We start from the raw sequence: 14,726 nt of genomic DNA, 5'->3' as shown, positions 1-14,726 counted from the left end.
CATTAGGTTGCCTACCAGATATTATATTTTTAACGGAAATTTGGATATATTCTTATGAAGTAAGTGACTACAGCATACCTCATTTCAATTTTTATGCCAATGCGAATGATAGATACAGTGCGGGAGGTGTTGGAGCCTTTGTGCGCGATACTTATGAGTGTACCTCAGTAAGTAAAAATCTTTATAGTGCTGATATGCTACAACTTTCTCTTAATATAAAAGGCGAACAATTTGTTTTCCTAGGGGTATACAGACTACAATCTGTTCCTATTTCTGTATTTATTCAAGAATACTCCAGTTTCGTGCTGTGTGAAGAAACTACAAACTTTTTCATACTGGGTGATTTTAATTTAGACCTTTTGCATCACTGTAATACAACTGACGATTATTTGGCCTTGATGGCTGGAAATGGTTATACTTCCTATATTAATGAGCCGACGCGCTTAAGTTCGGGTACGTGTATTGATCATATTTTTTGCCGCTTTAATGCCGTACCATATAGATATTGTAATAGTTTTAACATTGACTTGCAAATAACTGATCACACGATGACGGGTTTGCAAATATTTGGAATTGTTTTCGACAAACCAAAAGCAAATCGCGTTCAGAAATCATATACCAAAGTTAATTTCCCTATGCTGAACCATAAGCTATGTTTCGAAAGTTGGTCGAATGTCCTCGCTGAAAATGACATATCAGTAGCTTTTTACATATTTTTAGATACCTTAAACGCGCACATTCTCAACTCTTCGTATACTGTAAATAATCGTAAAAAAAATGTGAGACTTAAGCCTTGGATTACTCGGGATCTCCTACAGAAAATAAAGCTCAAAAACCAACTAAGAAAAAAATGTGCTAAGTATCCTAGTAATAGAAGGCTCCGCACTAGATACAACAAAATAAGTAATAGCACCAATAAGGCCATACGACTGACGCGGGAAAACTTCTTTCGAAACAAGTTTAATTCAGCACTTGGTAATATTAGGAAAGAATGGGAAGTTGTCAATAATCTTTTTAATCGAAACGGTGAAAAAGATAATGAGCGAATAGCATTACAAGCTGGAAGTCAGTCGATTACGGATGCTGTGGAAGTAGCTAATAAACTTAACACGCACTTTACAACGGTTGGGAACACAGTATTAACTAACTGCAATTGTCGGTTTGCGACCCATTTACCATCGGGCCAATATGCTCGAAATAGCTTCTTTTTTGACCCTATCACAGGTTTCGAAATTATAAGCATTATAAAAACCTTAAAAAACTCTAGTTCATGCGGTGAGGATGGTATTTCCAATTTAATTTTAAAAAAGATATATTTTAATGTGGTTGATATACTGATATACTTATTCAACACCAGCATTACTCAGGGTATTTTTCCCGATGGTTTGAAATGTGCGATTGTAATTCCGATCTTGAAAAAAGGGGATAAAAAAGATGTTAATAATTACAGACCTATTTCACTACTCTCGGCCATATCTAAAGTTTTTGAAAAGGCTGTTAAAACCAGAATTGTTAATTTTCTAAATAAAGCGAGCTTTTTTAGCTCCATGCAGTTTGGCTTTCGTTCTGACCTTTCAACAGAAGACGCTTTGCTAGATTTTTGCACCAACGTCTACAAAGCTCTGGATGAAAAAAGAAGTTGTGCTGGTCTCTTTGTGGACATAACAAAAGCTTTTGATATGGTCGATAGGGGTGTACTATTGGATAAACTATATAGTGCAGGATTCCGCGGTGTTATGCATAAGTGGCTTAAATCGTATATATCGGGCAGAACACAAAAAGTTAAAGTAGAATGTAGCTACAGTAGCTTACAGCTTGTTAATCTGGGTGTTCCCCAAGGCTCAGTTCTTGGTCCAATATTGTTCTTGGTCTATATTAATTCAATATTTAAGCTTCCATTGAGAGGCAAGGCCACTGCCTTTGCAGACGATCTTGCAATTGCGTACAGTACACCGAATTACTTTGAATTAATATGTGACATTAACCATGATATACATTTGTTACGAACCTGGTTCGCTTCACACAAACTGATTGTAAGTAGTAAAACTAGACTTATGTATTTCAGTCATGTTCTCAAAGAACAACCAAGTTATGATGTCATATTTCACTCCGCAGTGTGCTCTCGCTTTAACATGCACCATATAGCGTGCACTCAAAGTGACGCGATGAGATCTTTTGATTGTAATAGAAACTGTAGTGAGAGCTGCTTCAGGGTTGAAGTTGTTGAGAATTTCAAGTACCTAGGAATTATAATAGACAACCGCTTGAGTTGGTCTGAGCACATTAATGCTCTAAAAAAATACTTTCTATATACCACTCGTCACTTTTATCGTCTGAAAAAGTTATGTTCAATATCCACTTTAAAAACAGTTTACTACGGAATATTTCAATCTAAACTGCAATATGGTATCACATGCTGGGGCGGCGCTTCGGCTAATAAGATGTCAGCAGTGGTAACAATTCAAAAGGGGGTTATAAGGCGAATCTGTAGTGCAAACTATAGGTCTCACTCTATGCTATATTTTAGGAAACTAGATATATTTCCGTGTCGACATCTCTATCTTTACAAAGTTTTAAAAACATTCTTTATACGGTGTGGCTACCTGGAAAGCTTTCCTTCGGAAGTCTACAACTTACGAAGAAATCTACTTCCGATGGTACAAATTCCGCATACTAGGACGTCGCACTTTAGAAGTTTTTACACATACACGTCGTGCAAATTTTTCAACTCCCTTCCTCCCACTGTACAGGTAATAAGAAATGTCAACTTATTTAAAAAAGAAGTTAAGCTGTATCTTTTTGGTTATAATCACTTTGAATTAGAAACGATGCTGAGGATGACCCTATAAACCGTACATACCTTAGGAAGCTGCAAATATTTAGTATTGATTCTCTTTCATATCTTTGATGATTTAATTTAATGTATAACTTAAACTCTTTATGAAATTTTTATTTTTGTACACCCCACACAAAACAATATACCAAAGCTAGGACTGGCATTTAGAACTATGTTAAACTTTAATATAAAAAATGCCATATACTTTTCCTATGCTGCATAGTAATTTGAAATTATTTAATGTAATATTGTAATCTTAGGTTAATAAGTATGCATCTGGAAAATGTTTAATAAAATACAATACAAATACAATACAATACAATTCTGAAGATGAAAATTCATTTCAAAGTTTAGATGAACGAACCAATTTTGGAAGTGATGTGGAAAATGAAGGTGATATATTGAATTCGAAAGATATTATTATAGATTAAAGATGATATTATAGAGAAAGACAAGGTATTTCTCATCATATCAGTTCTTTTTTCTGACCCGCTGGAAAATTACGGTGTCCACAGGGTGATCGCGTAGTGAGTGAGGAATGTGTCTCCGTTTATCTTCAAGTTACAGATTGGGCTCAGCTAAGAGGTATGAGAGCCGAGTGGACTGATCATCACCTGTGTTTTTTGCTCGATAGCAAATTCCCCTTGCTTCACTGCGTGCACCTTCTTCGCTGCATAGTGACGTGTTCGTATCTTGACTTCCAGAACGGTTTGGAGAAGCTATAAATGTTGCTGGGGTTGCGTGTGCACATCCAAGACACTGCTCCTATGTACATGTTTCAGTGAAGAACTAAGAGTTGTGTTCTTCGATCTGGAAACTGCGAAGTAGAATGGTGTATCTTTTTAATGGAACGTAATGCTGCAAATGACCCGGTACTCTAACCAATTAACCACAGCTCGTTGGGAGATTAATTTTTTTGTCTTTTCTAGTTCTCAATTGTGTTTTCTCTCTCATTGCCACTGCGGCCCTATCGTTTTTATGGCCCCGTCCTTCGTACTTCCTATATGGCGCTGATTTAAGCATTTGCCTTGACGAGGGGCAGCCGACAAATTGTAGCTTCTCTTGCAAATTCCTTAAAAAAAATTTCTGTGGTCATCATTGTTGCCTCGTTTGTCATTAGTGAGGTTTTTACGTGCGCCCTTCTGAGGACAGGTTTTGGATTATAGTCCCCTTGATTCGAATTTGTATCAACCAAACCAATTAAGATTTCTTACTGTTTTCCGAAGCTAATCTTCGATATATACTTATATCATAACCTCGACTGCTATATATGTATGTGTATGAAACATTCATATTTGTAACAGGATTCCCCATCTCGAAGGGAAGGTTGACAATTGGGTTGCGGAACCTTTGAAGCGCTTATAATCCCCTTGCATCCCATACCACCTCTCTCGTGTCCCGTTACGTATGATATTGTTGTTGTTGTTGTAGCGATATGGACATCCCGCGAAGGCCTTGGGGAGTGCTATCGATGTTGATGGTCCTTCGCCGGATGCAGATCCCTTACGTTCCGGTAACAAGCACTACCAATTCAGGAACGATTGGTTATGCCACATGCGACCCTCTATGCTGTTTTGTGATATATTCTTAAAAACCTTCCCCTACATGCTATCTACCCCAACGAAATATTCACCAAAGAAACTTCTAGATAACGGTGGCCCTATAACTATTATAAATTCGTCTATTTACCTTACATTTGCCCTTTCGCGTATTAAATTTAAAAATGCTGTTTAATAAAACCGAAAGAATTTTGTTCTATAATGTAAATTTATTCATTGACATAATAAAATGTTTAGTTTTAATTTAATTGAAACCTTAAAAAATATTACATTATATTTCTTTATTAATCTATTGTACAGGTAGGTTTATTTCAAGTCTTTTGTTCAAAGCTTAATTGGGAACTTGTAAACTGTGTGGTTTGAATAAAAACATTAACTAATATTTTTTCTTTTTTTGTATAACATGCGGCAGCCAAAAAGAAGCAAAACAAAGTTATGTTGAAAATTCGAATTGATAGATCCGTAAGTAGTATGCGCGGAAGAAATATTTTGGAAAAAAAAAACCGAAATCAGATTAAAGGTTAATGTAATTTTTCCTTACATTGTTACATACTATCTTATCTATAATATTATTTAAATTATTTCAGCTCCACAATTGGCTTTGTATGCATAACTATACATACATCCCTGCACTGTGTGCATCTTAATTTCTTATTCGTTTTTTTTTTTAGTTACTTAATAACTACAATTTTTTTTATTTTTACTGCATTTCGGTCAATATGGTTAATTTCAATTTGCGTATATGCTATTTTAAACTATTTTACTCGAGCAGTCACTTAAGTTAAAAGTATATATATATGGAAAAAAAAAGAATATTTATAATTAAAAATACATATTATGTTATGTTACAATGTTATGAATTTCGTCGTGAATAGTTTTGTTGATTCAATCTATAATTGTTTCGCATATATGAAACAGCAGTCATTCGTTGAAATTTTTGATTGAATCGCTGAAATTTGAATTTATTACGCTGAAATTGGTTACGTACATAACCATTATTATAATGTCTTTGAGTTGGACCACCACCAAACCTCCATCGCCTCTGATTATCTTCTTCTTGAAATGGATTGTAACCCGGTATACGACTATCTTGTTGTGAATCTTTTAAACTCTTCACCTTTTTCTGACGTCCACGATCTATTTCGACATCTTCCTCGTTTTGCCAGTCATTTTTTCGCTGCTGCTGGGCATCACTTTCAACCTTTGAAACGAAAGAAAAAAATTATTTTATGAGATTTTTTTGTTTTAGAAATAGAATTAAATTCAATTAAAAAGAAAGTCTTCTCAATTTTTTTCTTAGCCTGTTGCTAGCTTCTACCAACGAGAAATTAGATAATTTGCTCAGGTTTTGAAGTTCACTTAAGTTCAAGAAATTTTTACAACCTCTTTGGAGAGAAAATGGAGTTTGATATAAATTGAGATTTTTCTAAATAACTGATACATTCAACCCAAAAAAAAATATTAAGTACCGAAAAGTACTCAAAGCACGAAACTCAGAACTAAATAAAATAATATTTTAAAATATACAGCCTCCCTGAGGAAGATGGAAAATACCCATCGAAACGCGTAGGAGAAAAAGAAAAACTTGTGTTTTGTCTTGGAATTATTGGCCGAAAAGCTCCAATAATCACAAAATAAAATAATTTTAAAAAAATGTTTAAGTTAAACGGTTTTATTGAAAACAATACTTACATGAAGTAATAATAATACTAAAAGCTAGAAAATAATTAGGTAGGTCCTAGGTACTAGTCATCACACTCCTCATCAATCTAGGGCGTTGACCAGACAATTAAATAAAAGCGTCGGACGCGTGAAATTTCTAAAAATGTGATTAGGGTCCAGTTGGTCTTATATATGACTATCAATAGAAATTTCCGGGTCCAACGCTTTTATTTGTCTGATCAACGCCCTAGATTGATGAGGAGTGTGATGACTAGTACCTAGGACCTACCTAATTATTTTCACTTTTTAGTATTATTAATACTTCGTGTAAGTATTGTTTTCAATAAAACCGCTTAACTTAAACATTTTTTTTAAATTATTTTATTTTCAAGTTTTTAGTCTTTATTTAATTGCCTATTATTTCTCAATCTATTTAGTTCATTTAGTGGCTCATTACTGCAAGGACTTTCCTGACAATTTGTAACAATCTAATTCCTCAATACATAATCCTTGCAAAGACTTCACTCGACTCTGCGCCACGAATGCTTGTCCCTCCTCCAACTCCAAGATATTTTGATGTCATTTCTACCGGACTGTATGTAATATTTGTTCCAAATATGAGCCAAATCGGACATCATAGGTCGCTTTCTATTCCAAATATGGACCACAAATACGACTTTTTTGAATATCTAGATCTTTGCGCCACCTAGCGGCGATTTTTTTCATAGGTCGCTTTCTATTCTCGTATGTATTATGTGTTCCTAATATGAGCTAAATCGGACCACAAATACGATTTTTGTGAATATCTCGATGCTTGCACCACCTATCGGCGATTTTTTCTATTCTTGTATGTATTATCGTCGCTCGCTTGCCAGAAGCATGAATGTGCCAAAATGAAAATGTTGGGAAACCGAGGTTCAAAGTTTATTGCTCTCTCAAAATTAGCAGAATTAGTTTCTAGTGTGCAATGTGGGCAGCTGTATTAGTTTTAACCGGCTGCAATAGGGGGGAAGATTTTTAGAAGGATCCCATGGTAAGTGTTTTAAAGGGAAAAGCAAAAATTGTTTCTGGACCGATTCCAGCTTGTCAGAATGAACCTCATAACGCGGATTCCAAATTATTGAAGCATATTCCAAAGTAGGTTTGACCAATGATGTAAAGAGTTTTTGTAACGTATGGGTCATTAAATTTTTTAGACCAACGTTTAACGAAAGCCAAAGTACCTTTAGCGCTATTCACGCAAGATTCAATATGAAGTTTAAAATCGAGTTTTGGGTCCATTGTAAAGCGTAAATCAATAAAATTAGTGACTTGCTTGATTACATAGTCGCCAATAACATAATCATGGGATTGGAAGGACTTCCTTGTACAACACATGAACTTACATTTAGGTAGGTTAAGTGACATGGCGTTTACATTACACCAGTCACCAAGACTATTCAGATCAGCCTGAAGACATGCCCTATCCACGGGTGAGCGGATAGGCATTACAAGTTTGACATCATCAGCGTACATCAACGGCTTGCAGCTCTTGCACACTAGGAAGGTCATTAATGAACAACAGGAACAAAACCGGACCAAGATGGCAGAGGAACGCCAGAAGTTACGTTTATGAACCGAGACCAACAATTATTAAATATGTATAACTGTTTGTTTTCTTTCCTTCACATAAAAAGAAACCCAAGATAGAAGCAAAGGAGGAAATCCTAACCGATCAAGTTTGAATAAAAGTATAGAATGAGAAACTTTATCAAATGCCTTACTAAAATCAGTATAAATAACATCAACTTCACAATTAGTCTTAAAACTGTTGAATACAAAGGTTGTAAACTCGAGCAAGTTGGACACCGTTGATTTACCCTTGCAAAAGCCATGTTGTGAAAAATCAATTAATGAAGATACTCTAAAAGCAATCTGGGTAATAGTCTAGTTGAGGGGTCGACTGCTAATACGCTACCAAAAATATCGAGAGAGGTGTCAAGCGACGCGTCTTGACATCAGTATTAATAATCCGAAGGCGGAAAATAAAAATTTTAGCTCGTTGAAAAGATATTAACGAAAAACCAAAAAAGACCCGCGGGTACCTCCGAAACCGGGGGTGGGATCCATAGTATTTTTGCGCAGAACACCTTTCTGAGTGGGCGGCCTACCGCCGCGCTTATAAAAAATAACCCTGGGCTACGCCATGCCAAGTCCGGGTGTGTAGTATAACCGTGGCTACCGCCACGGTGATGCACAATTTTTTTTGTGGGTACAAACATAACAACAACCACATGAAAATCGCCAACTTCAACTGCAAATATCTCCGGATATAGATAAAATTTTCCGCCATCGGATTATTGTTCTCGAGATTAATACGCGTCGTTTGACACCTCTCTCGATATTTTGGTAGCGTATTAGCAGTCGACCCCTCAACTAGACTATTACCGCAATCTGTTTTGTGATAATCAATTCAAATAGCTTATGAATAGTGTTGAGTTTGGCTATTCCTCTACAATTTATAAGACACGTTCTGCTTCCATTTTTATGCAGTGGTATAATGAATGATTCTTTCCACTTCTTGGGGAATACCCCTTGCTTCAGGGACGCAATGTAAGGCAATGTATTGATGTCGACGTGATATCGATAAAAATACGATCCCTATATTTTTGACAGTTGTTTATTTACAATTTGTATTGAGTTAATTTTTTGTTTAGTGGACAATTTATGGATCTTAACAATTGCTGAAATCTGTTAGTGCAGAATTAAGCATTCCGGGCAAAATACACACAAGGAATTTGTTTGAATATTGTAGAGGATTGCATTTCTCTTTAGTACACCATTAGCGCCTCCTCTACCTCCCAGAGCGCACTAATGGAAAACTTAATCGAATTCGGGAGGGGTATCAAAATACCCGTATTGACCCCGGTATTAATAATCCGAAGGCGGAAATAAAAATCCTTGAATATTCACAAACACCTTTTAATGAACCACTTGAAAGCTTGCAACTGTCTTTTTTGCAAATATTTCCTAACGCAAGTACACTATTTTCTGAAATTGAATAAAAAAATTAATAAATAAAGAGCATAAAAAAAGCTAATTTTTTGAATTTTTAATTGCTGAATTCTGTATTCCCGCGCTTATCGTCACCAAAAACTGTGTTGACAAATTTTGCGTCTCCTCACGTCAACACAACTTCAACATTGTTTTAGCCAGAACCAAAAAAGCGTCAACACCCGTCAATAGTTATCGACGTTGACAACGCCGATACCAATTCAATAGTGTCGACACTAATTTCCTCACTATTGACAACCGTAATAGGCATAGATTAGATTGATACGAATCTTTTGTTTACGCTCTCATATTTTCGCTCTCACGAGGGATTTATCTTCTAGTTGATGCTGGCAACAATCACAGATAAATCCCTCGCGCCAGCTGAAGCGGGTGCCAGAACAAAAAATGTGCCAGCCAAAACGAAAAACGTGCCAAAAATTTTGGTAAACTTTTGTTTGACCTACAACTGTAGAATAGCGTTCAAAAATTATGGGAAAAAGGATAAAAATACTTGTTTTAGTGTAAATATTATTAGTTCGAAGGCGGAGGGTAAATATTATTTCCCGATCAAAAGTTATCGCTAAAACAGGTTTTGTAAATATGAAGTCCCGATGCAACCAGTCCATTTTGATCACAGAACCTGGAACGTCAGACATGTAGGATCGGCCCTACCATTGAATGATGTTAACTATTATATCATAGGTCGGATTTACTGAAACTTCAAAAGAATATATGGTTTTCACTGTGAGTTAAATGCGTTACAATATTTGACTAGTTACTTTAATCAAAATGTAAATTTTACTTAGATTTGTTTATATTTGACTCCAAATAGTAGTATTATTGTAAAATGAGTTTAAAGAAATGAATATTTTACGACTATCATTTTTTTAAATGATTGAAACTATAATCGCCGAAATGTATGTCAAAAATCCCCATAATCAGATCTATTCATTTTTGTTTGGATTGGCATCACTGACAAATGTTATAAAAAAAGTGTATTTTGACAGCGCTCTCTCGAAACAAAGAGTTGCAAATCCATTCATCTATGGTAATAGGGGTGAATGATACGGTAAGTGAACTAGAAAATTTTGGAAATACAAATGGTCTCGCGCCTTAAGAAACATATACGTAAATAACTAACAACCGGCTAACGAAATAACAAGCACGTTGTTAATATACAATAGTAAATTACAAACCCAATTATAAACAATAATATTTACCTCTTTTGATAATTTTGGTTGATCTCCTTTCCAGGAAAGCACTGGAACGCCATAGCCACGGTGCGATTGCTTCATTAAACCTGCTACACAATTATCATCAACATTGCTACATCTATAACCGTTGCCAACGAAGTTATTCTCTAATTTCCCATCTGAATTGGATTTTTGACGTTTGTTAAATGCTTCGGGTGTTTTTTTAGCAAATGGATTTTTAGGATTTTTAAACATTTTTTTCTCTGGTGGACTGACGCACGCTGTTACCGGTTGTAATGTGGTTACTTGCCATAAACCTGTTTTTGTTTTTATAACAGGTGGCGATGGAGGTGTAGAATGTGAACGCTGAAATTGTGGACGTGTTTCCTCAGCAGCAGAAATCGCATCTTCATCATAAATCAATTCATTATCTTTTTTATTTATGAGGGGATTATGGTAATCATTGGTCGACATATTTTGTGTATTAATACTACTATCATGATGCTCATGGAACATATCAGTTTTGTGTTTTATTTTAAAACGATTTGTGTTTAATAATTCATCCAATTTTTTTGTATAAAATATGTCTTGTGTATTGTTTGTGGTTAGTTTTTCATTGTTGGTAAAATCATTTTTATAAATGTTCGGTTTACGTCCACAATCGTCTTCAATTGAAAAATTTATTTTTTTAGGTTTTCCATTCATGTTGTCACTGTTACCTATAGCAGTTTTAGCAGGACTATCCACAATAGTGCGTTTAACAACACCACTTTTAAAATCTTTCTTTTTCTTACTTGCATCGTCTGTACATACTAAACTATCTTTTATTTCTGATGCTGTCGATTCTTCATCTGTTTCCGATTCATATGGAACCAAGCTCTTCAAAGGGCTGCTGACTGGCAGTGTAGGATATTTAGTTGCAGTTGAGGTTGTCGTCGTCGTTGGTCGACTATTTTGCACATCAAACAATATTGGCATGCTAGGCAAGGTTGAAGTGTTTGCCTTAGGTGGTGATGTCGTTGTAACAAACTCCGATAATTTATTACGTTTTGCATCTGTTGCGGAAAATAATCTATTTTCGTTATTATTTGATAATCCCAATTTTTTCTCATTTTCTGAAGCAATAGAAACTGCTCGTTTGTTTGATGTAGATGGTGATGATAACGACTCTCTACAAGCGTAACTTGTTTGGTGGGTGTTATCAGTTTCTAACGCATGATTAGAGTGTTGCTCTGCAGTTCTTTGTAAATTATTTATATTCTGTTCTGGGTGCATTGTCAATTTAGTTGCTGTTGTAGTTGTTGTTGCAGCATTGAATTTTAACGTGGTGCTGGTAACTAATTGATTTTTAAAATGTATCTGCCGACTTGTACCGAATTTATTGTTGTTGTTATTGATGGAACCATTATTGGTGTTTGTTTTGTTGATGTGATGTGTTGACGATGATGATGGTGGTTTTATACCTCCACTCAATAAATTACCATCATAACGTTGTTGTTGATGTGTATTAGATGTATTGCTTATTTCTGTAGAGAATAAATGTTCCGATTTGTTGTAACCATTTGGTCTTTGTATATTTTCTTTAATGGCGGAAATATTCGTATTACTGCTGCTCAATTCGGTACAACTTGGTGTTCGTTGTGCTTTATCAATTTCATAAAATATTATATAAGCATTAGTATTGCAAACATTTTGTACCGAAATAGGGCGCACATAGCTGTCATCATAATTGTAATACGTTCCAGATTCAGTTAAACCTATTGCTGTATAATGCCCACAATGTTGTGAAGCTCCCAAATGAGTTACCATTGCCACTAATTTATATGTTAATTGTTCGCCGCCGATATCTTTGCGTGTAACAAATTTAGATAGGTCGATACGCGGTTTGATTGTGATTTGTTTGTTAAGCTTGGTGCCCATAACTGAAAAGCGCTTTAATTGTATGCACAGAACAATCGGCGCACGTTCCAAAGAGAATTGCTTAGTTGCAGAGACCTATAATTTCAGATAAAAAAAAGTGCAAAATAACTAATTTTTAAACAGATACAGTTTTCTACAGTACTTATCGATTATAATGTATACCATAAAGCTAATCAAATTTGAGTAGTAATCAAAGTACTGCGACTTACTTTCTTTTTGCATGCTTCACATTTGTATCCCATATCTTCAAGGCGCTCTCTAGAAAAGTAACCTTCCAAAGCTTCTTCAACTGTGTCCGCTTTTCTAATATCTAATAGTAAATCTTGGAAATGCTGAAATGTTACAGATACATGACCACAAGCCAAACATCGCACCGCCGATTTTAAATATCCACCGAGTATTTGATTCAGAGGTGTCGTTTCCTTACTATACTGCTCTAATTCTTTATAGTTTCGATAACGTGTTAGATAAGATTTCTCCATTGCCTCAACTAAATACCGTAGAAATTCATGAGCATCCTCTTGTCGTCCCATAAGTAAATGTTTGCATATAAATTTTAACTTTGAATAAACAAGATATGGTCGAATAGCTGATTGATTTGTTTGTGATGCTTCTAATGTTTTAACCATTGCACAAATTATACAATTATCTGGCGATTCACATTCCTGTGTATGCTTAGCATCTGATAGAAGCCAATTTGCCAAGGAGGGTACATGAAAGAGTGCCTGTAATGTTGAATTCAGGTAACATGTATTTCCAACGTTCATCATACCAACTCCAACTTGCCATTTTCGTACTGAATTTTTCCATCCAATTATTACATTTTCTCGTGGATACAATACTCGTTTCGGTTGTGGCAGCTCATTCGGATTGTGACGTTTAGAAGTTGATGCATTTGCATTCGAAGCATTGTTCAAAATTATTGTATTTCCATTTGCATCTATTGGAAAAGAGGAAAGTATACATATCTTTACTAGTCATAATTAACTAAAGTGTAATCATGTTCTTATAAAGCAATTTTAAATTTAATTGATGCAATTTTCCATTAGTGCACCACGCTTTGACAATATATGTATATAAGTGGGAGTTGGAGGAGGGATCCTCCAAGATGCAAAAACTAATTTCTTTTATCTTCTGAAGGCTTCTAGTTTTTCACAAAAAAATATTTAATTTTGTCTAGATGGGCTGTGACCCTCATCCCATTTTATTTACTTGAACTCTCAACTCCAGACTAAGGTGGACTTGATCCAATTCAATTGACAAATTTATAGGTTTGTAACTTATTTTCAATCGGGTGACGAAAATTACTAAACTTTAACAAAATTTACTTGAGTTTTATATTTAGTAAGTTAATTTTCATACAAGAAACCATACACTACTCCATTTCCAGTTGTAAATGAGAAAGCGTCATTTGAAAATGAGAATAGTTACATGAAAATGAGAAAGCGCAATTTAAAAATAAGATTTGTAAATTGTAAATGAGATCAGTCAGTTGTAAATTAGAAAGCGTTAAATGTAAATGCGAAAGCGTTATATGTAATTGAGAATAGTCAATTGTAAATGCGCAAGCATCACTTCGATATTAGAGTAAAATAAAAAAAATGTAAGGCGCGATAACCTCCGAAGAGATCTAAGGCCGAGCTACTCTTACAATTTGCGTCGTGCTCCTCTTAATTTTCCCTACAAATTGGCCGGACGGGACCTACATGTTTTATGCCGACTCCGAACGGCATCTGCAAGGCAGATGAGTTTTCACTGAGAGCTTTTCATGGCAGAAATACACCCGGAGCGCTTGCCAAACACTGCCGAGGGGCGACCCCGCTTAGAAAAAATGTCTTCTAATTGAAAAACCTTATTTCTAAAATTTTGATGTTGCTTTGTCCGGGGTGCGAACCCAGGATACACGGTGTGGTAGGCGGAGCAGGCTACCACCACACCACGGCGGCCGCCGATATGAGAGTAGTCACTTGTAAATAAGAATAGTCAAATGTAAATACGAAAGCGTCATTTGTAATTAAGAATAGTGAGTTGAAAATAAGATTTGAAAATTGTAAATGAGATTAGTCAGTTGTAAATTAGAAAGCGTTAAATGTAAATGCGAAAGCGTTACATGTAATTGAGAATAGTGAATTGTAAATTCGAAAGCGTCATTTGGAAATGAGATTAGTAAATTGCAAATGCGAAAGCGTCACAAGGAAATGAGATCAGTCACTTGCAAATGAGAAAGCGTCATTTGAACATTCGAAGGCGTCATTTGTAATTGAGAATAGTCACTTGAAAATGAGAATAGTCACATGTAAATGAGAATAGTCACTTGTAAATGAGATTAGTCAATTGTGAATGCGAAATCGTCATATGTAAATTAGAATAGTCACTTGCAAATTAGAAAGTATCAAATGAAAATGCGAAAGCATCATTTGTAATTGAGAATACGTAGTCAATTATAAATAAGAAAGTATCCCTTAAAATGCGAAAGAGCTATATGGAAATGAGAATAGTCAATTGTAAAAGAGAAAGCATTAA

At 35.2% G+C, this 14,726-nt stretch overlaps 1 protein-coding gene across 1 annotated transcript in view; it reads right to left on the bottom strand.

Moving 5' to 3' along the window:
* Nucleotides 1–4,584: 4,584 nt before the first annotated feature.
* Nucleotides 4,585–14,726, bottom strand: part of scny (scrawny) — a 28,236-nt gene continuing 18,094 nt past the window's right edge. The window contains exons 2-4 of the mRNA XM_067791693.1: nucleotides 12,413–13,143; nucleotides 10,311–12,278; nucleotides 4,585–5,596 (exon numbers count right to left, since the gene is read on the bottom strand). Coding sequence (XP_067647794.1) covers nucleotides 5,249–5,596; nucleotides 10,311–12,278; nucleotides 12,413–13,143 — 3,047 coding nt within the window. The 3' untranslated portion in view covers nucleotides 4,585–5,248. The remainder of the gene's footprint in view (nucleotides 5,597–10,310; nucleotides 12,279–12,412; nucleotides 13,144–14,726) is intronic.

Source organism: Eurosta solidaginis, chromosome 5 (assembly GCF_040869045.1).
Source record: "Eurosta solidaginis isolate ZX-2024a chromosome 5, ASM4086904v1, whole genome shotgun sequence".
In the NCBI taxonomy this organism is placed as follows: Eukaryota; Metazoa; Arthropoda; class Insecta; order Diptera; family Tephritidae; genus Eurosta; species Eurosta solidaginis.
This window is presented reverse-complemented; position numbering and strand designations above follow the sequence as displayed.